Genomic DNA, 24,082 nt, shown 5'->3' on the forward strand with positions numbered 1-24,082 from the left:
ATTCCCTGCTTAGTCGGATGGGGAGAGGGAACTAACACCATGCAGTTAATTGACAACCCCCATGTGGACTGGTTTCCATGCTGGGTACTGGGTGACGTTCACCCCATGGCCCACAATTCTGTACAAACTTTGAAAGGTGGAGAGCAAACCCAGATGTGGAGATCAAACATGAGTTAACTGAAATAGGAGGTGTAAAATAAAGAAACAAAAATCTCTAAAGCCTTAATAGATGTCCTATGACAAAGCTACGTTGTCCACAAGGAATCTGTCGTAGACAACAAATCTGGGAAAAAGACACAGTGAGAGGATGGCTTGGGGCATCGTGCTCACCATCCATGTACTCACAAAAGTGTTGAGAGTGTCCTGGGGGTGTAGAGATAGGATGCTCACTGTAGGATTGCTGAGGTGTTGAGCTGGGCGACATGCCTCATGACCGAATGGGCAATGTCTCCAGATGTTTGGAGATACCATTGTTTCAATACAGTTGCTATCAACAAACTACTGTATTTTATATAAATACCTAGGAAGAAATCCCAATTTGGGCTGAGCTGTTGGAATGCTTGTATCCAGATTCTTGCCAGGATCTCTGACACACAGTGAGCCTCGCTTGAAACTTCTAAGACACCGAATCTGTGGTTTCAAATCACATCTACAGTCTACAAGCAACTCAAAAGCAAACATTTAACCACTTAGCCACCTCTATTTTGGTTTGCTGTGGCTCCAATCTGCCGAATGCCCAAATCACAGTCTGTCTGGTAAATGACGACTCAACTTCATCTTAGTTGACTGTCTTCTATCACTGAGACAGCTCAAGTCACTGTCTTATTCCCCTTGCTTCATATATGCAGAGAGAATGCAAAGGAACTTAAGCATCACTGACTAGCATGTGGTCTTTGTGAATAGTATTACTGTGTTAGTGATATATTCCACTTTAATGGCATTTATTTCTTGACTTACTGCAGCTTCAAAATTTTTCTATCATTTTTGGAAAGCAGTTTAATTATTTCTGAAGTCTGTCATTAATACCCTGTTACAGGTGGTATACGGCAGCACTCAGACTATGACAGCAGGATAAAAATTGATGTTCATTATTGGCATCTCAGTCTTACTCTGGCACAGGACAGAGCAAGTTGAGCATCAAATAAAAAATTTTGTTATTGTCTAACTCCTCAAAGGTATGATATAATACTACTTTAAAATGTGTGTATAAAATATGAAATAATAAACAACCTAAAAGTATATCCCTGAGTTTAAAATCATTGTGGGGCACTATCTCAAGGACGAAGCCAAAGGAGGGGTCCAGGGGGGTCTGGACCCCCCATCACCTAAACGAAATTACACGTGACTTAGATGCCATATAATCAAATTGATGGATATAAGAGGCGATCAAAAAGTTTCTGTGCGGGGGCATTGCCGAGGCATATATGCAATGTAGCATGACTCCGACACAGGAATATAAGAACCGACATATCAGCAAGGGATTAGTCTGGCATTCGTGTCTTTTCGACAAACACATCCAAACACAATTAACATGCTGTTATTCTTTTCTTGGCTGGTGAGGGACAGATACTGGTAGACATCCACAGGAGAATGAAGACTGTGTATGGGGCAGCATGTAACGCACATTCCCACACTGCAAATGTTCTAACGCGCAAGTTACACTAACTCAAATGGGAAACATTGGAGCACACTCCCCTCTAGTCCTGATCTCTTGTCATGCGATTATCATGTCTTCAGTCCCTTCAGATGAGAATGTGTAGCAGGCAGCTGCACACTTCTTCAGTTCTTACTTTCAGTTTAATTTAATGTATGTGCTGCCATTTATTATTTTTGCGCTGTATGCTGCTCTGATAGTTTCTAATTACAGATAAGATTGTAAAACAAAAAAGAAAAACTGATTTTAATATTTCCACTAGTGTTATGATAAGTTAAAAATATGTCCACATGACTATAATTGGCTAATCACCCATCTGTTGCAGTTTAATGTTAGCACTGGAGTCATCATTTGGAGACTGTGAGAAGTTAGGGGTCAAAATATTTCACGCAGTGGAGTGTTAATCATCATTGCAAACAACATTACATCGAAATCAGACCATATAACCACACTTGGATTTGCCTGTGTCACCCAAAAATCTCGTTGATCAACAACAATATTGTCCAAAAAGTGATGGTTTCATTTCTTTAAAAAATTGGCTCAAAATTCTGTCATCATTCGTCCAAATCAGGTCATGTGGGAAGTACCCAATTATGAAAACCGGTTCTGATACGGAATGATGGGGAAGTGTTTGTGGGGAACAGAAGGGTATGAGATGACAAAGTCTATAGTTCATTCATTTCTAAAAGATTTTTTCAAGACGCTACTTCAATTCGTCTGAGCTGACTGTATCATGCATCTCCCATCCGTCTTCATCCTAAGTCCATTTACGCCCTTGTTATACTATAACAACTGAGGTCACTAATTCCCCACACAATTAAATATTAAAATGTATGCATCCATGCACTATCAACTGATGAATCTACAATCAAAGGATAAATTTGCAATATCAGAATTTGACCTTCTGCTGTGATGCATTTTATTTTATTTGAAAACAACGTACAACAACCAGTTTTTTCATATTCTTCAACAACTGGGGTAGCTCTGTGCCTTGAGGTGCTGAGCTAGCAATCCCTGGATTCTAGAGACTTGGTGGTTGGAATCTATCAGCCAGTAGCTGTGAATGTTCTTTTCTGTGGTTTCCCATCTGCAGTTTAGGCAAATGCTGGGGTTGGTCCCTTACTATAGGCCACAGTCATTTCCTTCCGAATACCTTTCTTTCTTGACAGAGTCACATTCCCTTAAATATGCAGCCCCTCTAAATGAAAAGATGCAATGAAGGCAAGCCGAACATGTCTTCAGAGACTCCTGACACGAAAACCCACATTTACAGTGGAAGGTGGCCAGCAATCATCAATTTGTACTATGTTCTGTACATAAAGATGGCTCATTTGTAGAACAGTGATACATCATGCTTCAAGTTTTACTACAGGAATGATGTTCTATTGTGAAATGTCTTAGTAATAATATCCTCGAAACAGTGAGTCCAACCATTGCAACACTAATATATTCATACATAAAAATCATAAATAACAATGTATTTTGAACATCGTAGATGAGCTTATTAGCATCAAAGACTTTATAACCATATTACAATGGATAAATACAGGCACATTTTTGATGTCACATGCATTTGGACTCAAGCTGACATTAATGCATGAATCAATGTTAAGATCCCAATACTGCAGCTCACATGATCTATGTATCCCATTTTGATTTATAAATAAATTTGATTGGTATAGTTAACTGTGTAAATAAAAAAAATTAAAAAGTTTTTGATCACTAAAGGAAATTGAAGAATTTTAATGAAATGAAAGATACTTTAATTAAATTTGAGGCTGAATTGAAGAACTTCGAATGTTATGACTTGATCAAGAAATTCGGACATGGTTTCAGGTAAGTTAAAAATTCAAATACAAGAGTGTAAGAAAAATATAGCTATTATCAAAAAATATTTGACCCCGTTTAACTTTATAAGTTATTCAACTCAACACTAAGATCCTTCTTCCCCACAGTAGTGAACCTTATATTAAAACACTGAGCTGTATTTTGTGAAGTATTTCTTCCGTGACTTTCATACAATAAAGAACAACTGCCTTCAACCACAATCGTGATTTTATTTCAGTGCACAATACATTCCAAGACCTGGAGACTCATCTTCAGGTGATTTAAGAGCGAGGCGCGCACACACACACAATATATATATATATATATATATATATATATATATATATATATATATTCCAAGACTTACAAAGCGGGAAAGCGCTGGCAGACAGGCACATGAACAAAACACACAAACACACACACAGAACTACTAGCTTTCGCAACCGATGGTTGCTTCTTCAGGAAGAGGGAAAGACGAAAGGATGTGGGTTTTAAGGGAGAGGGTAAGGAGTCATTCCAATCCCGGGAGCGGAAAGACTTCCCTTAGGGGAAAAAAAGGACGCGCGCGCGCGCGCGCACACACACACACACACACATCCATCCGCACAGAGTGTGTGTGTGTGTGTGTGTGTGTGTGTGTGTGTGTGTGTGTGTGTGTGTGTGTGTGTGTGTGTGTGTGTTTTGTTCATGTGCCTGTCTGCCGGTGCTTTCTCACTTGGTAAGTCTTGGAATCTTTGTTTTTAATATATTTTTCCCATGTGGAAGTTTCTTTCTATATATCAGATTTAGTTTAATTCTGGTCGTGGTAAGATTACAATGGTATATTACAAAGAGGCAGATTGTAAATATCCATTTACAAACTTAAGACAAATAGAAAAATAACTTCCTGTTTCCAGTGATGGATACATGGTTTTGAAGCACAGTATTAGGACACATGTTTATGTGCATTTATACACTTATGTATATATGTGCACATAAACATGTTTACTCATGCTATGCTAAAAACCATGTATCTACTGTCACATAATCCGTAAGTGTATAAATGCACATACATTGATGTAGACTGTTGAAACACCTCAAGATGAGCCCACAGGGCTCAAAATGCACCATAAACTGAAGTAAAATCACACTTGTGATTGAAGGTGGTTGTTCAATTAACACGTTCATTCGGGTTTATAAAAGTAGAACACTGAACTAAATAGAATCAACACTTCAAATTCATAGCTAATCATCATTTATAGACTAAATAATTACACAAAAATATAAGCTGGCACTGTAAATCAATGACCCACAAGCACTATCATAAATGTTACACTAAGCCTATTTTTGGAGCCCAATAACAGCAAAGTGAACAAACCATGTCACAACCACTGCGGTCCAGGCATTCAGAGAGGTTTCTGACCACCTTTGAACACTGTTCATTTGAAATACTTAATTCTTCAGGCCTGCAAGCTTCAGTTTCTTTACTTTTGTCCAATGTAACAGAGCTAACAGGTGGAGCTGACAAAGGAGGAAGTACTGTCTGAACTCTCTGTGATGATGTCTGCTCTGCTCCTTGTATTGGGAATGCCACCCTCTTTGTCAGTTTAGCTCTTCCTGATGCTGTTTGTTGAGGCCTTGATGGGTCATACGAAAGCTGTGGTGGATCATTCCAACCAGGAGTGGCAACTGTAGATGAAAAAATAATAACCATAGTGAATACAATTTCGAAAAAAACATATGATTCAGTCTAAAAGCAAATTTGCACTCTAGTTCAACAAATTCACTCTGTATTTTACAGCATTATCAACCATTGAACCACCCCCCCCCCCCCCCCCCCCCCCACACACACACACTTAAAAGCTGTTATTGAAAGACAAACATCTCTAGAGAGCCACCACGAATAAGCCTGAGGATGACCATATTATGTTATTTCTGAGCAATAAACAAACAAACCAACCACCCAACCAACTACTCACTCACTCATTCTCTCCCCCCACCCTTTCACTCCCTCATTCCTCTCCCCTCCCTCTGCTCTTGAGGATAATAGCATGAAATAAGTCCTTTTTAGTAGATGCACTTGGGCAGTTTGAGTACTAGGAGTCTTAAATGTAAATGTTTTGCATTCATGTAAGTTAATAGCAATGGGGCTAGTGAGCTTAACGTCACCACTATCAACAAAGTCATGTGCCCTCAATCCATAGACACTGTGGAGAGGTTTGGAATATAAACTAGGACATCCGTTTGCAGAAATTTTATACCTTTGATGTCTACACTCTGCCAATCAAAATTTTTTCACCCAATCAGGGTTAAAACCAATAACCTCTGAGCCAAGTACCACCATAGAAGGGTATTTTAGTGACCCCAGCTGAAGAGGCAAGTAATCACCATGTGGCTCCTAGACTGGTGCAAATCTTTCATTTTGAGGCAATTTTGGTGACTGTCATGTCAATTCAACTGTTATCTATTCAATCACCTTTTCATTTGGTCTCACAGGACTGAATGGCCACTGTTCCATATCTTCCCATCAAAGAAAAATCTGAGGTAATCAGAACCAAACTCAGGTTCTCCACATAGTAGGCTGTGACACTAACTTCTAGACAACCCAGACAGTATCTTACTCACTGAAAAGCTGCCATGCAATAACATAAAAACAGAAAGGAATGGAAAACAGCAAAATGGCCAACTTTCTATCACTTTCATCTCTAAAATTTGATATTACCCATAGCAAGATGCCACAAATTGGACATTTGGAGAAAATATGAAATATGCAACATCCAGCTCACATTCTAATCAATGTGCACAAAACTATTTTTTTAATTCCATGTTCTTTATTGATTTTCTTTCAAATAACACATTTTTAAGGGAGGAGGAGGAGGAGGAGGAGGAGGAGGAGGAGGAGGAGGAGGAGATTAGAGTTTAACGTCCCGTCAACAACGAGGTCATTAGAGACGGAGCGCAAGCTCGGGTGAGGGAAGGATGGGGAAGGAAATCGGCCGTGCCCTTTCAAAGGAACCATCCCGGCATTTGCCTGGAGCGATGTAGGGAAATCACGGAAAACCTAAATCAGGATGGCCGGAGACGGGATTGAACCGTCGTCCTCCCGAATGCGAGTCCAGTGTGCTAACCACTGCGCCACCTCGCACGGTTTTTAAGGAAGGAGACAGGTCTTTGACAGTACTTCAACACTCTTACTACAGTGTAAACCAATACAAAAATGGAATTGGTTTGGTAAAACCTCATCTCACTCAAGTGACTGAAGATAGACATGTACACAGAAGAAGTTAGCTTCAGCAACTGCAGCTTACTGTCCATCACTTCCAGTAACACTTCATCAAGCTGACACATGACAGTCGGTAAACAGTTGAGAGACAACCCTTTGTGGGATGGCAAACTGGACAACAGTGTTTACCTGAGATGGTATTATTACATCTGCGAATAAGTTTCCTCAAATTCCTATGTGGTCTGGTATCCAGAAAAATACAGTACCTTTCGTTGGCCTTTATACACAGAGATTGGAAACCTGGGTGGTCTGAACTTTTTAATTGCTGGATACCTGAAATGGATAGCTTGAAGGCCAATCAACTGAAGAAAGGAAGGAGGATCCCATTGATGATGAGATTGTTGGAGACTGACCCCAAGTGTGGTTTCCAGAATAAATTTTCATTCTGTAGCAGAGTATGCCTCATACAAAACTTCCTGGCAGTTTTTCAGGAATACTTCTGTAAATTTGTAAGGTAGATGATGAGGTACCAGCAGAAACAAAGTTGTGAAAATGGGTCTTGAGTTGCACTTTGGTAGCTCAGGTGACAGAGCACCTACCTGTTAAAGGCAACGACCCAGGTTCAAGTCCTGGCCAGACTCACAGTTTTATTCTGACAGGAAGTTTTGTACAGAAACTACTATTTGCAGTATTCATAAGACTGGGTTGTTAAAAAGCTTGTGGGAATGTGCACAGCACCTGCAAAGGAAGAACCGTCCAACTCCTGCATACTGTTCATGTAGGTTTTGGTATTGTCATAGAGATGGTCTGAAGACATAATTCCAAGGCATTTACAGGAGTAGTGCTACAGTTTTAACCAGTCAGTTTAGTGTGAATGAGCATCACAAGGCTTTTCAGGAATTCCAAGAGAAAGTGTTGAGAACTGATTAGTGTTGTTTTAATGGTGGTACAGTTGGATAAACTTACAAATAATCGGTGTGTATTACTGTCTGACTAATTATACCACTTGTTCCTTTCACTCAATATACTCTTCAACATTTGGTGAGCCCATTTAATGAATATCCTTTTCTTTCTAGTATTACTCTCTGCTGATGAAGTCTTATCACAAGTTACATATCCAGTCAATACCTTGCACACTGTTGTTCCTCATTACATGGTGACCTCAAACTGTAAAATATTTACTAAATATAAGAATTACCAATCAGGATTGAGAATCTTCAATATGGTACTGCCATAAGGAACTACATTAAATCCATTACTGTGCATAATTTACGTAAGTGACTTGGAAATTAAAGTACAAACTCCACAATACATACATAAGGTATGAGTGACTTTTACATCTACGCTGCTGACAAGCATAGTTAAAAACAGAGTATACTGACTTCAACTATGGCTAGAGTCAAAAGACTCCTCTTTGAAATTTGCACTAGTATAAAAGCAACCAACTCTACAGTAATTCCATTTGACAACCATCCGCCCCAATAGCTGAGTGGTCAGCACGACGGAATGTCATGCAACGGGGCCCTTGTATCCTCCTCCTCCACCACCACCACCACCACCACCACCACCACCACCACCACCACCACCGACACGCAAGTCGTCGAAGTGGCGTCAACTCAAAAGATTTGCACCAGGCAGCTGGTCTACCCGTCGGGAAGCACTAGCCACACGACACTTCATTTCATTTCATTTCACAGTTGATTTGTTATCCAAAATCATAGGATGACTGAAGATGACAAATTTTGTGTAATGTATTGTTGTGTATGGGTATGATATATGAATCACAACTGAGATAGATTCCACACTTTTGAGCTAAATATATACTTGTAATAAACTCATTTATGTATTTTGATTAATGATAGATTTTTTGGTGGGGGTGAACATACCCCAGCTTTGTTAATGACAAAAACATCAATAATAAATAACATCCATAATCTACCCTCACATAATATGGCAAACCACGCACTGTCTGCTTGTGTTATTGGTTTGAGAGCTATGAGATCAACACAAAAAAAAATGGTATGCTGTTCGGAGAAAAAGAAATGTTGCTGCACATAGAAATTAACTTCAACAATTTTCCTAATAACCAAACTTAGTTATTAATAGATGCATTAAACATCTACAACAATTAGACCATGCATAAATATCCTTATTTAGACAATAGTTACATGGCACTATATTTTTATCTAAAAATATTCTCTTTTAGTAAACTACCAACATTCAAGTGCCAGTATAAACATTATGGCAGTGTGGTGAAATTTGGCATTAATGGGCCACAGCAGCAGACAACCGACACAAGTGCCTTTTCTAACAGCGCAATATTGTCTGCAGTGCCTCTCCTGAGCTCATGAGCACATCAGTTGGACCCTAGATAACTGCAAAACTGTGGCCTGGTCAGACAAGTCCCAATTTCAGTAGTTAAGAGCTGATGATAGGGTTCGAGTGACAGTCCCCCTGAAGCCATGGACCCTAGTTTCAACAGGGCACTATGCAAACTGGTGTTGGCTTCATAACGGTGTGGGCTGGATTTACAACGAATAAACTGGGTCCTCTGTACGTTTGGCTACCTGTTCCCAACCAAAAAATGAAATTTTTATAGATGACAATGAGCCATGTCACCGGGCCACAATTGTTGGTGACTGGTTTGAAGAACATTCTGGACAATTTGAGCACATGGTTTGACCACCCAGATTGCCTGACATGAATGCCATCAAACATTTATGAACATAACTGAGAGCTCAATTAGTGCACAAAATCTTGCACTGGCAAGACTTTCACAATTATGTATTGCTACCGAGGCAGCATGGCATATTTCTGCAGGCGATGTCCAATAACTTGTTAAGCCCACACCATATCAAGCTGCTGCACTACACCAGGCAACATGAAGTCCGACATGGTATTAGGAGGTAGGCAAAGATTTTCGTCACCTCAGTGTATATGCCAAGCAAAATTGATGCTGCCAGGGGCTTTTTTGTTTTTACATTTTCTGGTTGTGATGAATGTTGAATATTCTGAGAGTATGTTTCTTGGGTTAATATTTCTTTTGAAATGATTTCATCATTCTTATTGTCATATTCTTAGTTTGTCTCCATTGAAAACCACACTATTTCCCATGTTTGTCCCATTGGTTTCATTCTATTTCTGGAGTTAAATTTTTGTGTGCTTTTACGTTTGTTCGCTGTTGTAATGAGTGACCAATAACAACTTTCAAATTCAGTAACTTGAAAATATCATATCAAAGTGGGAAAATTAGTGTTTTATCAGGAATTTAAAAGTGGAATGAAAAATGTAAAAAAAGGTAGTGTCACCACATTTGCTGCTTCAAAAACATTAATATGCTATAGTACCTTCCAGTTCCAAGCTAAGCTAGAACTCCAGCTATATTTACACCTATGCTACACATGAATCTGTTCAACACCACTAGTCAAAGAAAACAGCTTTATCATTATCTTCAATGTGCAATCTAACTCATTATCATCCCTCACTGCATCACTATTTCCAATAGATCCAAGGAAGTCTAAGGAACAACGCAATCGAAGCCACAACTCACTATAACTAAATGACCCATTGCAAACAAAACACACTAATGACATCTAGAATTGAAACATAAAAACAAAATCACTGCATACACCATCTACGTAACATATGACATCAAGCTTTAAAGAATACATTGTTGGTTCACATACTTAACTAGACCATCAAAATTATAGGAGGAAACTTAGTAGGTTGTGTTGTATTACACACAATAATTAGTTATCATCAGAACACTTCAGAACCATAACTAGAACAATACTTCGAAGAGATACATCGCAAATATTGGCCAGGTGGTGGAAGAATCTTGTAGCAAGGATAAAAGAGTAAAGTTCCTGTGGATAAGAGTTCAGTATAATGCATAATTCAATGAGAAAGATGATAACCTTCCCAAAGAAGCTGGCTTCAACAACAACATTATTTAGTTTCACCCCCGATACACCAACCCAGTGACAGTAATAAAGAATATAGTCACCACAAAATGGCAAGATGAGTGGACAGTAAGCAATATAGAGTGAGGATGGTTGAGTGGATGCATTCGATTTCAAATTACATGAAGATGTGGGTCCACAATTGACATGAGGAATATTATGACAACAATCAGGATGCGATTAAATCACATTATTTTTCTGTATCATCACAATAAAACCAAAAATAGAGGAAACCAGTTCCTGTGACTAGTTCACATATTGATCATAACTGGCAAGCAATCATCCATCACGATATTTAAAATAATGATAAGAGAGATGTGCATTAGGCAGACACGCTGTATCCTTGTACAGAGGGCAAGCAACTCACTGGAATCAACATTGTATTAGGAATGTGTACTGCAATGCTATACTGCTATGGCATGCTTGTACTGTCAGCTAGCTAAAGTTGGCAAGGGGTACAATCTGTACAGGTCCCTGCTCATCTGGCTTCAGAATCCTGTGCTCCCAGGAAACCGCCACAGTATATTGTACTTAGTTCATTTTATTTATAAACAAACAGATGAAGATGCAAGGAAGTCAACAATAAACAAAAAGGGGAACATATGGAAGTAATTTTAGATGAAAGAATACTGGACATGCACATTGAAGTGTGGACTATTTAGAATGATACGACATTCCATCAAGACACTGTTTCCACTGTCACAGTGATGTAATCAAACAACTGGCTCACTATGCAAATAAAGAGCTCTTGTACATTGTCTACATGAGACTTTTTATACACAAAATTGATCCATTATGTCGTAATAGGAAGGCATAAGGTAGCTACAAGGGCAAACAATGTGAAATTACTTGTTCAAATTGTGACTGATGTCACCTTATTCAATACATTACGAGGAAATTATATGGCAATTAGGGCCGTCAAACAACTAATTCCTTCACGGGCATTCCAAAACCAGCAAGCGCTAACTCTGTGTGTGCGTTTTAAGAAAAACGAAGGACAACAAATCATGAAAGATCATACACTAAAAATTACTGTCAGTGCTCACTAACTGATCATTCTTAGCAAATGTCATCAGACAGTGATTAACGGGGCATGTTATGGATTCGAAAGCGTAAGTTGGAAACTATAACATGAGTCTTGGAAAAAATAAAATCTTGTCTCTATAGTACGTTACTCGCTCTTAAACACACCCTTGACTCACTGAATACACACTTCTAAAAATTACATGCCATATGTCTCTCCTTTAGCCACTGCAGTCATGTTACTTACACAAAAATACGTCATGGAAGCACTTGGTCAAAATAACTTTTTGAAACCATGTGTTCTCCAACAAAATACTGAAAGCGTCTGAAATTAAATCTAAAAGCACAATGACACTACTTAGTTATCCTTTAGCAATTGTCACATAAGTGTCACATGACATGTTATACCTTTTGGTACAGTGCTACTGTTCATGTTTTTATATCTTCTCTCAAGTTTACAATTTAAACTTTTTTTAACGCGATTATCATTTCAGACTATTTTTACGGGTAGCTCACAGCCCAGAGTCCACGCGCTTCTCACCACTCAGGCACTCATCCACTACTTACATTCGAATCTTGCTAAGATATTACGCCGCAGTTGTCAAAATAATATGTGCCCTTTGCCAAAGGCAGGCTGTATGACGTATGTTGTAGCGATTGGATACATACATGACAGCACGGACACTCTCGCTAAGTTAAGTGATTAATATTGTAATAACAGCTAATTTAGTTACAATTACATTTTAGACTAGTGTCTTCTCTAGGCTGTCTATTGAAGGTTTCACTTTTCTGGCCGTATTTAGATCGAAAAGGAAGTATTTCGTAAAAGGCCGGTAGTCGCCAGTTTTGTTTACGTTTTTTAGACGTAAATTTCGTGCGGGTGTAGATTTTCGTTTTTGACTAGAGTTACCGCTTCAAAGTCAAATTAATTCGTGTCTGTCATACAGAGTTTAGGTAATTAAAGCTTTCGGAAGTAAGTTTAAAAGTTTGTTTACATTAGTGTTTATTGACGGGTTAATAGACTACAGGTTGCGAAACTACTGTGGTCTTGTGCCAACTCATTCTCTGCTTTTGTGTTAAGTTTGTCTATCAAACCATGTGTGGCAAATGTGGTGGTTGCCGTAGAAATTTGAAAGAGGGGGTGTTGTGTGTAGCCTGTAAGTTATGGTTTCATTGGGGCGAATGTAGCGGCGAGGAAAGGAGGGTAGAAAATGAGGCTCTTCCATGGTAGTGTAGATTATGTGGACAGGACAGAAAAATCGCTGAACAGGAGGCAAAAATTTGTGCCTTTAAGGCTGGATTAGAAAACACGAACTTGGAATTATCTAGATTAAGGTAGGAAAAACAGACTGGGAAATGGGAAAAGGTGACAAGCAAAGGGCGAAAAAGGGAAACACTTGAAAAACTCCAGAAATTCAATTAGTAAATCAGTTTGGCTTGCTATCTGAAGTGGAGGAAGGACCTCATCCAGATGTAGTTGAAAGTAGGTTGAAGCAGAATATTAGATTAAAGAACAAAGACAGATCGGGATCAAAGCAAAATAGGAAAAGAAGAATTCTGCTTATAGGCAGCAGTCATAGGAGGGATGTGGGCCAGTACCTTTAGGAGATATTAGTTGCTGGGCACCAGGTCACAAATTTGTGAAACCAAGTGCTAGCCTTAAGGAAGGTGACAGAAAATTTAGGTCAGCTATGCAGGGACTTTGAGAAGGAAGATCAGTTAATTATAGTTGGGGGAGCAGGAAACAGCCTGGCTATGAATTCAAGGTACAGTATTAGGAATGAACTGGATAAAATAGGAGCAGAAACTGAGCACACGAATGTGGGGTTTGTGCAGGTCTTTCAGTGCCATGATCAGCCCTGGGTAAGCACTGCTGTAAGGCATGTTAACACTGAGCTGAACAGGATGCTCCAGACACCAGCAAAATCTCACATAAGTGTTGTTCCAGTAAATGCTATTGGTAGGTGGGGATACACTACACATGGCCTGCACCTGAATAGGATGGGGAAAAATAAGTTAGCTTCTCTACTAGCAGAAACTGTATGGGGTGATCCCTGTGGTTAATGGGTCCAGGCAGACAGGTTTTTTAGGTTAAAGCCAAAGTCCAGACAGATGACAATCAAGATAAATATAATAAAAGAAACTTCATGTACAGTGAATAGGGGTAAAGCTAAGGGCAGTATCAACTTACTTCATCAAAATATCAGGGGAATAAAAACTAAAGTAGATGAACTATTAGTGTGTTTAGATGATCTCAGAAATAAGAATGAGATTAATATACTTTGTCTGTCTGAACACCATGTAACTGTGGGCATGCATAGTGTCAGTATAAGTGGGTATAATTTAGCGTCTTACACTTGTAGATCCAGGATGGATAAAGGAGAAGTTGCCATTTTCATAAAACAAGGGTGTAAATGCAAAACTGTAGAAGTAAGCAAATTTTGTGTTGATCAGCACTTTGACATTTGTGCATGTGAACTTCACCTAGATAATGCAGTATTGATGTTAGCAACAATGTACAGGTCCCCATTAGGAGGCTGGGAGCTGTTCATAAAAAGATTTGACTGCCTGTATGCTGTCTGTGGTGATTTCAATGTAAACTTTCTATGTAATTCTGATAGGAAAAGTGAACTAGAAGTGTTATTAACAACATATAACTTGGAATCAGTGATCACTTTCCCTACACATATGGCTCAAGACAGTAGCACACTAATATATAATGTATTTGTACAGAAAGAGAATATAAAACAAACACATGCTTTCCCTGTGGTAAATGAATTGTCAGACCATGATGCACAACTGATTAACTTACAAAACCTAACAGGGTGTACAGTTCAGAAACCATTAAGTAAAAGTATGAGGTCGCTCAGCCGGTATCTATAGAGCACTTCAGAGGAAGCTTGTTGTTGTTGTTGTGGTCTTCAGTCCTGAGACTGGTTTTATGCAGCTCTCCATGCTACTCTATTCTGCGCAGGCTTCTTCATCTCCCAGTACCTACTGCAACGTACATCCTTCTGAATCTGCTTAGTGTATTCATCTCTAGGGTCTCCCTCTACGATTTTTACCCGCCACGCTACCCTCCAATACTAAATTGGCGATCCCTTGATGCCTCAGAACATGTCCTACCAACCGATCCCTTCTTCTTGTCAAGTTGTGCCACAAACTTCTCTTCTCCCTAATCCTATTCAACACCTCCTCATTAGTTATGTGATCCACCCATCTAATCTTCAGCATTCTTCTGTAGCACCACATTTCGAAAGCTTCTATTCTCTTCTTGTCTAAACTATTTATCGTCCATGTTTCACTTCCATACATGGCTACACTCCATACAAATACTTTCAGAAACGACTTCCTGACACTTAAACCTATACTCTTCTTCAGAAACGCTTTCCTTCCCATTGCCAGTCTACATTTTATATCCTCTCTACTTCGACCATCATCATTTATTTTGCTCCCCAAATAGCAGAACTCCATTACTACTTTAAGTGTCTCATTTCCTAATCTAATACCCTCAACAGAAGTCTGTAGACAGGATAGAGCATACTAAGTTTTTTAGGGTACATATAGACGAGAATCTTAATTGGAAAATTCATATTTTTGATCTTCTAAAGTGACTAGGTTTAGCAACTTTTGCAATCAGAATAATTGCCAATTATAAGAATATAGAAATTAGTAAGCTAACATACTTTGCATACTTTCACTCTCTGGTGTCATACGGAATAATATTTTGGGGTAACTCAACATTTAGATAAAAAGTATTCACTTCTCAAAAGAAAGTGGTTAGCATAATGTGTGGGGTTCGTAGTCACACATCTTGTAGGCATCTTTTTAAAGATTGGGAATTCTTACAACAACCTCACAGCACATGTACTCACTAATGAAATTTGTTCTCAACAACATGGACCAGTTTAAAAACAACAGTAACATTCATGATTATAATACCATAAAAAAGAAAGACTTACACTATCCTTTACTCAACCTATCTTTGGCACAGAAAGGGGTACAATATGCTGCTATAAAATTTTTTGACAAATTTGCCAGATGAAATAAAATGTCTGACAGACAGCAGTAATAGCTTCAAAACTAAACTGAAATCATATCTCCTTGACAACTCCTTCTACACCATAGATGAATTCTTGAACAGGAATAAATAAATCTACTAATATAGTATATGCATTTGTGCCATTTAATGGAATGGGGTAAATAATTGAAATATTAATCTTACCTCTGTAATATATATATATATATATATATATATATATATATATATAAACCTTGTTTCATGTGTGCATTTCTTGTGCACTTGGCACGTTCACATCATTACAGCTACCATATCGTACGATTGATCAATGGAACACACAGCCAACCAACCAACTAACTAAGAAGAGGTGCATGGCCCCTATGGTACAGAAACAGAGAACGACTGTAACTACCATAGTGACTTGGCAGTGGCCTTCGAATATGGGAAAATATGATGCGAAATCCATATTCTTTCTTTGCGAAATACGAGTATTAAGGCAAATTCACATTGGCCGTCACGTGAAAACCTTCTCCACCATGCATTTTAAATGTTGGTATTCAAACCGGCTCGTAACGGAGCGCCGTGTCACGTCAAGGTTTCTTGGGAAGAAAGTTTTGTAGGAGTCAACATCTGCTAACATCGTAAGTTAACTTAAGCTGAGATGACAAAAGTCATGGGATAGCGATATATACATATACAGAGCTCCGACGAGATTATGGCCGCATAGAGGGAATATAAAGACTTTGACACGAGATCGTAGTTAGAGCTAGACCCATGGGACATTCCATTGCGGAAATCGTTTGGAAATTCAATATTCCACATTCCATAATGTCAAGAGTGTGTCGAGAATACCAAAATTCTTGCAGTACATCTCACCATGCACAGCACAGTGGCAGACGACCTTTACCGCATGACCGACAGCAGCGGCATTTGCAAATAGTTGTCAGTGCTAACAGACGAGCAACACTACATGAAATAACTGCAAAAAATCAATGTGGGGTGTACGGCGAACGTATTCATTAGCACAGTGCAGCGAAATCTGCCGTTAATGGGCTATGACAGCAGACAACCAGTAGCGTTGCTAATAGCATGATATCGCCTGAAGAGCCTTTCTTGGACTCGTGACCAAATCGGCCAGACCTTGGACGACTGGGAAACCATATCTGATCACTTGAGTCCCGATTTCAATTGGTAAGAGCTAATGGTGTGGTTCACACCTGGCGCAGACCACGAAGCCATGGACCCAAGGTGTTAAAAAGGCACTGTGCAAGCTTGTCTTGGCTCCATAATCGTGTAAGTTGTGTTTACATATAATGGGTCCTCTGGTTCAGCTGAACCGATCGTTGACGAAATGGTTATGCTCGACTACTTGGAGACTATCTGCAGCCATTCATGGATTTCATGTTCCCAAATAATGATGGAATTTTTATGGATGACAATGCGCCATGTCACCAAACTTCAGTTGAAGCTGGTATGTGTGCACTATCGTCTATGTCCTCGGTGGTTCAGTCGGATAGAGCGTCTGCCATATAAGCAGGAGGTCCCAGGTTTGAGTCGAGGCATACATTTTTCAACTGTCCCCGTTGGTATTTATCAATGCCTGTCACCAGCTAACGGTCTACATTTCATTATACTTTCAAACTTCAGTTGTTCGTGTTTGGTTTGAAGAACATTCTGTACCGTTCAAGCGAATGATTTGATCACCTAGATCGCCCAACATGATCAAGAGGTCAGTTTGTGCACAAAATCCTGTACTGGCAACACATTCACAATTGTGGGCAGCTATAGAGGCAGCATGGCTCAGTTTTTTTGCATGGGACTTCCAATGATATTTTGAGTCCACACCATGCGAGATGCTGCACTGTGCTTAGCAAAAGGATGTCCAACACAATATTAGGAGATATTCTACGTCTTTTGTTACCTCAGTGTATGACCCCGTGTTTACTCATGTTACAGTAGCGGATTCTGAACATCTGTGACTCCTGAACCTTTATTTTATTATTGTGCTGTTTTTCGTGGCAAATTGCAAATGTTCCATGATAACTTGGATATTTTTCCATTGAGTGTTCGTCCACATGCTAGGTCAGACATCTGAAAGTTAAAATTTATTCAGGTTTTAGAATGACCGAACAGAGCTGATGCCCATTTTATATATAAACAAGAACGTAAGTTGATGAAGCAATTTTTATCAAATAATATTTTAAGTGAAAGAGTCCGCTCTGATGAAAGCGAAAAATACCGTTCTGACGTTATTAGCTACATAAGGAAAAGAATAATGGATAAGGTGACTAAGCTGTGTTTATTCCCTTATAAATAGTGTTTGAAGTATCTGTATGTATATATTTTCGCTATTAAATGAATGTAGATGTTTTGAAATATTGTTTCACGTCCCAGCACTTTACCACATAAAATAACCTCCAAGAAGATAATGCAAAATGTTGTGGCATAATAACATATACAAACATCCACAGCAGAAAAGCTGCCAAAAGTTTATGGTATGATGTACTGAAGAACTGCCCCAGCAATGTTCCAGGTTCCTAGAAAATTTTGTTAACAGCAGGATCAGATGATATCTAAACACACCCATTGTTTACATGAAACACTGTGTGTTCTATTTCAACATCAAGTAACTGTTAAAGGTGTTCCTAAAATATATACGACCTTGCTTGTTTTTCATTTGTAAACAAAGAAATAAAGAAAACAATTTATTGATACAGAAAAATCTGCAAGGGATTCCGAAACCCGTAATTCACTGCAACATGTGATATGGCCAGAGAAAATTGTACAAGACATCAAGGCATGGCATGCACTTAAATAGAAAGGGAAAATTTGTGATGTCAAAAAATGCTTAGGTAATTAACAATGATTGTTCTGTGTTCCTATGTAAAGATTTCAAGACTTTACTTCAAACTACCGAAAAGGCCTAAAAACAGGAAAGTCGATTGCAGACTCCTTCTCTCCTGGTATCTTCCGCTACCCTGCACAGAAGTGCAAACAGGCTACTTGCCAGTGTCAAAAGTAAACACAGAAGTATCATTGGCTGCAATAGTAGCCAAACAATGTCAGCCAGAGAAATGAAGAACACCAGGGCAATCAGCAATAGCAACCACACAACAGAAGTACCCGAGGCCTAGGAGGACTACAGCAGCAGCAGTAGAAGTGTAAAGTCAAGGTAGGTGCCTAAGACCTAGGAGACCAGCTACATTAAATGATGATTTTTTTATGTCATCATGTAAGCAGAGGAAGACTTCAGAAAAATATGTAAGTGAAAGTACTCATCTCAGTTGCCAGTATACAAATTTTGCCAAGAATTTAAACTCAGTAGAGGCAGATGAATCAATTTTAATTTGACAACCAGAAACAAATTATTGCAGTGTAACTAAAGCATGGGGAGCTAGCGAAATGAATAGTGCATCACAGGAAAAGGAATCATTAAAGTGAAAACAACATTTAGAATACTTCACCAGAATGTTCAGTACACAAACAATAAAGCAGACGAATTAGAGGTAACAGTGCAGAAATATAAGCCAAACATTCTTGTAGTTACAGAACATGCCCTAAATGAAAATCAGATGGAGATCTCTACAATTTCAAAAATTATGCAAATCCAACCAGTTTTGGCAGAGCATTCCATAAAGGTGGTTGGGGTTGCCATTTTCTCTAGCTACAACCGAAAAAGCTATCCAAAGTACTACAAAATATACTACAGAGGTGAAGTTTGAAGCTACAACAGTGGAAATAAAAATTGCTGGGAAGACATGCTGTGTATTAGGCGTGCACTGATCTGCAAATGGTGAAATAAAAACTTTATTTTAACAGCTAGAATTTACAATCTAAGAACTTTCAAAAATCCTTATTTAACGATTATTGGAGTGTGATCAAAGACACAAAGAAAAATACAAACAACAGCAAGTCACTATTAGACGTCTTGTAGACTTACATCATAAATACAGATGAACCCACTAGAGTAACTAAGCATAGTAAAAGTACTATTGATCACATAACAACAAATATTCTTTCACGCTGCTGTGACACACAGGTAATAAACTCCGCACTAGCAGGCCATTTTGCAGCCATGATAGACATTAATATAAAGACTGATGGAACTGAGCAGAGGATATGTGAGCAAAACAGGCAGATTAACTCGCAAGCCTAATTCAATTTAAAAAATGCTGAAAGCAGAAAAATGGGAAGGGCACTGCTGCTAATACTAAATGAGACGAACTTTTTCTTTATTTAATTATTAAAACGCTACATATCCTGACACCAAAAGCCTGGTAAACAAGTACCTAAAAGAAAAGCTAGATGATTTGAGAGGTACTCTCCATCCAAGAAGTAAATTGAAAGTGTATTATGACTTCTGTAAGTAAAAAAGAAGTGAGACATATAGGAATAATAAGTAGTAAAAAAGAAAGAGAAAGATTACTGCATTTTCATCAGAGAAGCAAGGTGTTATTCATTAAGACAGTTGTAGGTAAGGGAGAGAAATGCTCAAAAGACTTATAGTCCTTCATAACTGAAGGGAAAGGAAACATAACAAAATTGGCAGAGGACATCTGTCAACTGAAAGATGGCAAAAGTGAGGTAGAGCCTCTAGAAACGGCAAACCCCTTTAAAAGATATTATTCAAGCAAAGGCATTATTCATTAACACAATTGTAGATAAAGTAGACAATTACTCAAAAGACTTACGTTTCTTCATGACTGAAGGGAGAGTAAATGTGACAAAATGGGCAGAGAACATCGGCCCACTGAAAAATGCTAAAACCCGAGAGGATACGCAGCAGAGCAGCAGCAGAAGTTGTCTCATTAACTGTAAATTAATTTAGTCTTCGTTTTTTGTTCACTTGCTTCGGCAAAGAAATGAACTGTACATGTGTATTGTATCGTTTTTTGTTCACTTGCTTCGGCAAAGAAATGAACTGTACATGTGTATTGTACTATGTAGACTAGTGGTTAGAAAATTAATTGTAGTTTTTGTTGTTGCATAGCTCTTGTGAATATCCTTGTGTAGGGCGCCTTCCTTGTGTAAATTTTCTGTGTAGAGAAATTTATTTCTGTTTAATAGCTTTTGGTCTCAGAGTACAGTGAGGAATGTGCACATCAACTTTTAGTGATACTTTATTCTCCTTTGGTATATTTTCAAACTCAGTAGCGCCATTTGAGGCCTCATATCTATTTTATACACAGTACGATATGGCGAGGGACTGTGCTTGTTGTGAGCGCACACAAGGGGAGGTGACTGCTGTCTGTAAACAGCTGGAAGCTATGTTGTCTACCGTCGACAAGCTTCTAGCTAATGCTCGAAGTTGCGGTGACGCCGGGGTGCTAGTGATGAGACCTGGGACAGCTTTGGTGCCACTGAAATCCTCTGGTGACCTGGACGTAACTGCGGCGTCCGATACACAACATCTGACCAGTTCATCCTCACTCCAGAGTGGGTGGCAGACAGTGGTGGGTTCATGTGTCACTGGGCAGAAAGAAAAAGAGGGAGCAGGCCGTGCGGTCGGCCCCTATGTCTTAGCAACAGGTACGAGGTGCTTCCCAGTGTTGATGATAACTCTGAGCTAGCATGGAATGCCTCTCCTGTTGGGCCAGCTGTCGAGTTTCCTGCCCAGTCCAGACAAGTACAGAGGGTGGGCATGCTAGTCATTGGGAGGTCCAGTGTTAGGTGGGTGATGGAGCCCCTCAGGGAGATAGCAGGCAAGGCAGGAAAGAATTCCAGTGTGCATTCAGTATGTTTGCTGTGAGGTCTCATCCGTGATGTGGAGGAGGCCCTGCTGGTGGCTGTCGAGCACACTGGGTGCAACCGGCTGCAAGTAGTGGCACATGTCAGCGAGAAGGACGCCTGCCGATTGGCTTCTGAGGCAATCCTTGGCTCCTTTCGGCGGCTGGCTGATTTGCTGAAGGCAACTAGCAATGCACGCGGGGTGCAAGCTAAGCTGTCTAATTGTAGCACCGTACCCCAGGTTGATCGCAGTCCTCTGGTTTGAAACAGAATCGAAGGTCTAAACCAGTGGCTCAGACGGCTCTGCGACGGTATCGGATGCGAATTTCTCGACCTCTGCTACCGGGTGCAGAATTGTTGGGTTGTCCTTAATAGGTCAGGCGTGCACTACACGCAGGAAGCGGCTACTAGGGTAGCAGAGTACGTGTGGCGTGCACATGGGGCTTCTTTAGGTTAAAAGACCCCTCCCTTGAAAGACGATTTGCCTGTTAAATCAACCACAGCAACCTCGGAGAATCTTGATCCACGCAGATCAGAGATACAAAAGATTAATATGATTTTAGTAAACTGCAGGAGCATCCAAGGAGAGGTCCCAGAATTGGATCGCATACTGAAGGTTATAACGCACAGATAATATTGGGAACAGAAAGCTTGTTGAAGCCAGACGTCAATGACAACGAAATCCTAAGTTCAGACTGGAATATTTATCGTAAGGATAGGCTAGTCGCCAATGGTGGTGGGGTGTTTATTGCAGTAAAAAATTCTGTAAAATCTAGCGAGGTTATCACGGATTGCAAATGTGAATTAGTCTGGGTGAAATTGAGTATCAAAGAGCAGTAAAAAATGGTGGTCAGATGCTTTTATAGACCTCTTGGGTCAGGATCTGTACTTGTAGAGCGCTTCAGACAGAACGTGCAGAATACCATTAGTAATTTGTCTGATCATGCCACTGTAAGAGGGGATGACTTCAACTTGCCAGGTATAGATTGGGAATGTTATGCCATAAAAACTGGTGCCACACGGATTTGTGTAGCATTGTTGTGGATGTCTTGTCCGAAAATTACCTTGAGCAGATAGTTAGAGAACTAACTCGTGAGGGTAACGTCTTGGACCTCCTGGCAACAAACACACCTGAACTTATCGATTCAGTTAATGTAGAGGAAGGTATCAGTGATCATAAGGCTGTGATGGCATATATGACGAGGGGTCCTACAAGGAATGTTAAGATAGGTAGGAAGATGTATTTGCTCAGCAAGGGTGACAGGATACAAATTTCAGAATATCTCAGCAGTCAGCATCAAATATTCGGTGATGGGGACGAAGATGTGGAGAACAAATGGAAAAAATTCAGAAACATCGTTCAGTATGCCCTAGCAAGTATGTTCTGAGTAAGGTATTAACGGATGCTAAAGATGCACCATGGTTTAATTGCTGTGTTAGAAAAACGCAACTTAAGCAAAGAGCACTTCATCTCAGATTCAAGACGATTAAAAACGTAGCTGACAAACAAAAGCTGAACGAAGCGAAAATGAGCGTAAGGAGAGCAATGAGAGAAGCGTTCAATGATTTTGAAAGTAAGAGTTTGTAAACCGACCTGAGTAAAAACCCTAAGAGATTTTGGTCATATGTAATATCAGTAAGTGGGTCAAAATGATCTATTCATTCTCTCAGCGACCACAGTGGCACCAAAACGGAAGGTAACACAGAGAAGGCCGAAATACTGAATTCCGTCTTCCAAAGTTGTTTCACCATCGAAGATCGTAACACTGTCCCTCCTTTCAATCGTCGAGCAAACATCGAAATGACAAAGATTGAGATAACCGATCGCGGAACTGAGAAGAGTGATTTTGTAGTCCGAAAAAAACACAGCACTGGAAAAGCCCAAAAGTTTTCGTAACCCTTAAATGAAACAATATTCTAAAAGCAAAACAAGGCCTCATTAACTGTATTTAATTTGATTATACGCAAAAGTTGCCTTACCACACTTGCAGTCAAATGCCATTTACTATGCAAAGCAATTATGGTCTTTTTTTCGATTCACGGTCTGGCAGATTACTCAGTTTCAGTTTACCACTGTCTAGAACAGGGAGAAAGGAAAGGTAATAACGAAGCAACGTCTACGACTTTTGGACTATCTAAACACCATTCCATTATAAAATCGGAGAGCTGAGCTTGTTATGCTTAGTGATGGGTGTCCTAGTAGGTCAAAAATAGTTATAATTCAGTTCTTGTACAATAAAGCGCACATCTTGAAGCTCTAAAAAAGAATCGCATACTGATTTCCAGTGCGAGGACACGTGTATTTCCAAAATGATCAAGGGTTCACGTTGATAGGTCATAAGAAGCACAAGACAATGACTGCAGAAATTCCTGAAACCTCAGTCAAGAAAACTGCGGAACCATGTGCATTACCTCATTCATTCCAGCTGAAAATAACGAAACATGATTATTTCGTAGACGTTAAACGTGCTACTGAGCTATTCTGTTTCAATACGCCTAGACGTCCACTCAAACTGCAACAGGTACAGATAAATCGAAACGGTGTGGAAAATACACTCCTGGAAATGGAAAAAAGAACACATTGACACCGGTGTGTCAGACCCACCATACTTGCTCCGGACACTGCGAGAGGGCTGTACAAGCAATGATCACACGCACGGCACAGC

General features: G+C 39.5%; 1 protein-coding gene across 2 annotated transcripts in view; it reads right to left on the reverse strand.

Annotated features, from left to right (window-relative positions):
• LOC126298811 (steroid receptor RNA activator 1-like) overlaps positions 1–12,281 on the reverse strand; it is a 46,264-nt gene extending 33,983 nt beyond the window's left edge. Inside the window, exons 1-2 of one of the 2 annotated variants that reach the window (XR_007552685.1) lie at positions 12,077–12,281; positions 4,839–5,149 (exon numbers count right to left, since the gene is read on the reverse strand). Coding sequence is in view for 1 of the 2 variants with exons in the window: in XM_049990276.1 (XP_049846233.1) it covers positions 4,839–5,149; positions 12,077–12,101 (336 nt within the window). In the remaining variant the exon portion in view is untranslated. The remainder of the gene's footprint in view (positions 1–4,838; positions 5,150–12,076) is intronic. The other variant, XM_049990276.1, reaches the window with a different exon arrangement.
• Positions 12,282–24,082: the final 11,801 nt, after the last annotated feature.

This window comes from Schistocerca gregaria, chromosome X (assembly GCF_023897955.1).
Source record: "Schistocerca gregaria isolate iqSchGreg1 chromosome X, iqSchGreg1.2, whole genome shotgun sequence".
NCBI classification, from domain to species: domain Eukaryota; kingdom Metazoa; phylum Arthropoda; class Insecta; order Orthoptera; family Acrididae; genus Schistocerca; species Schistocerca gregaria.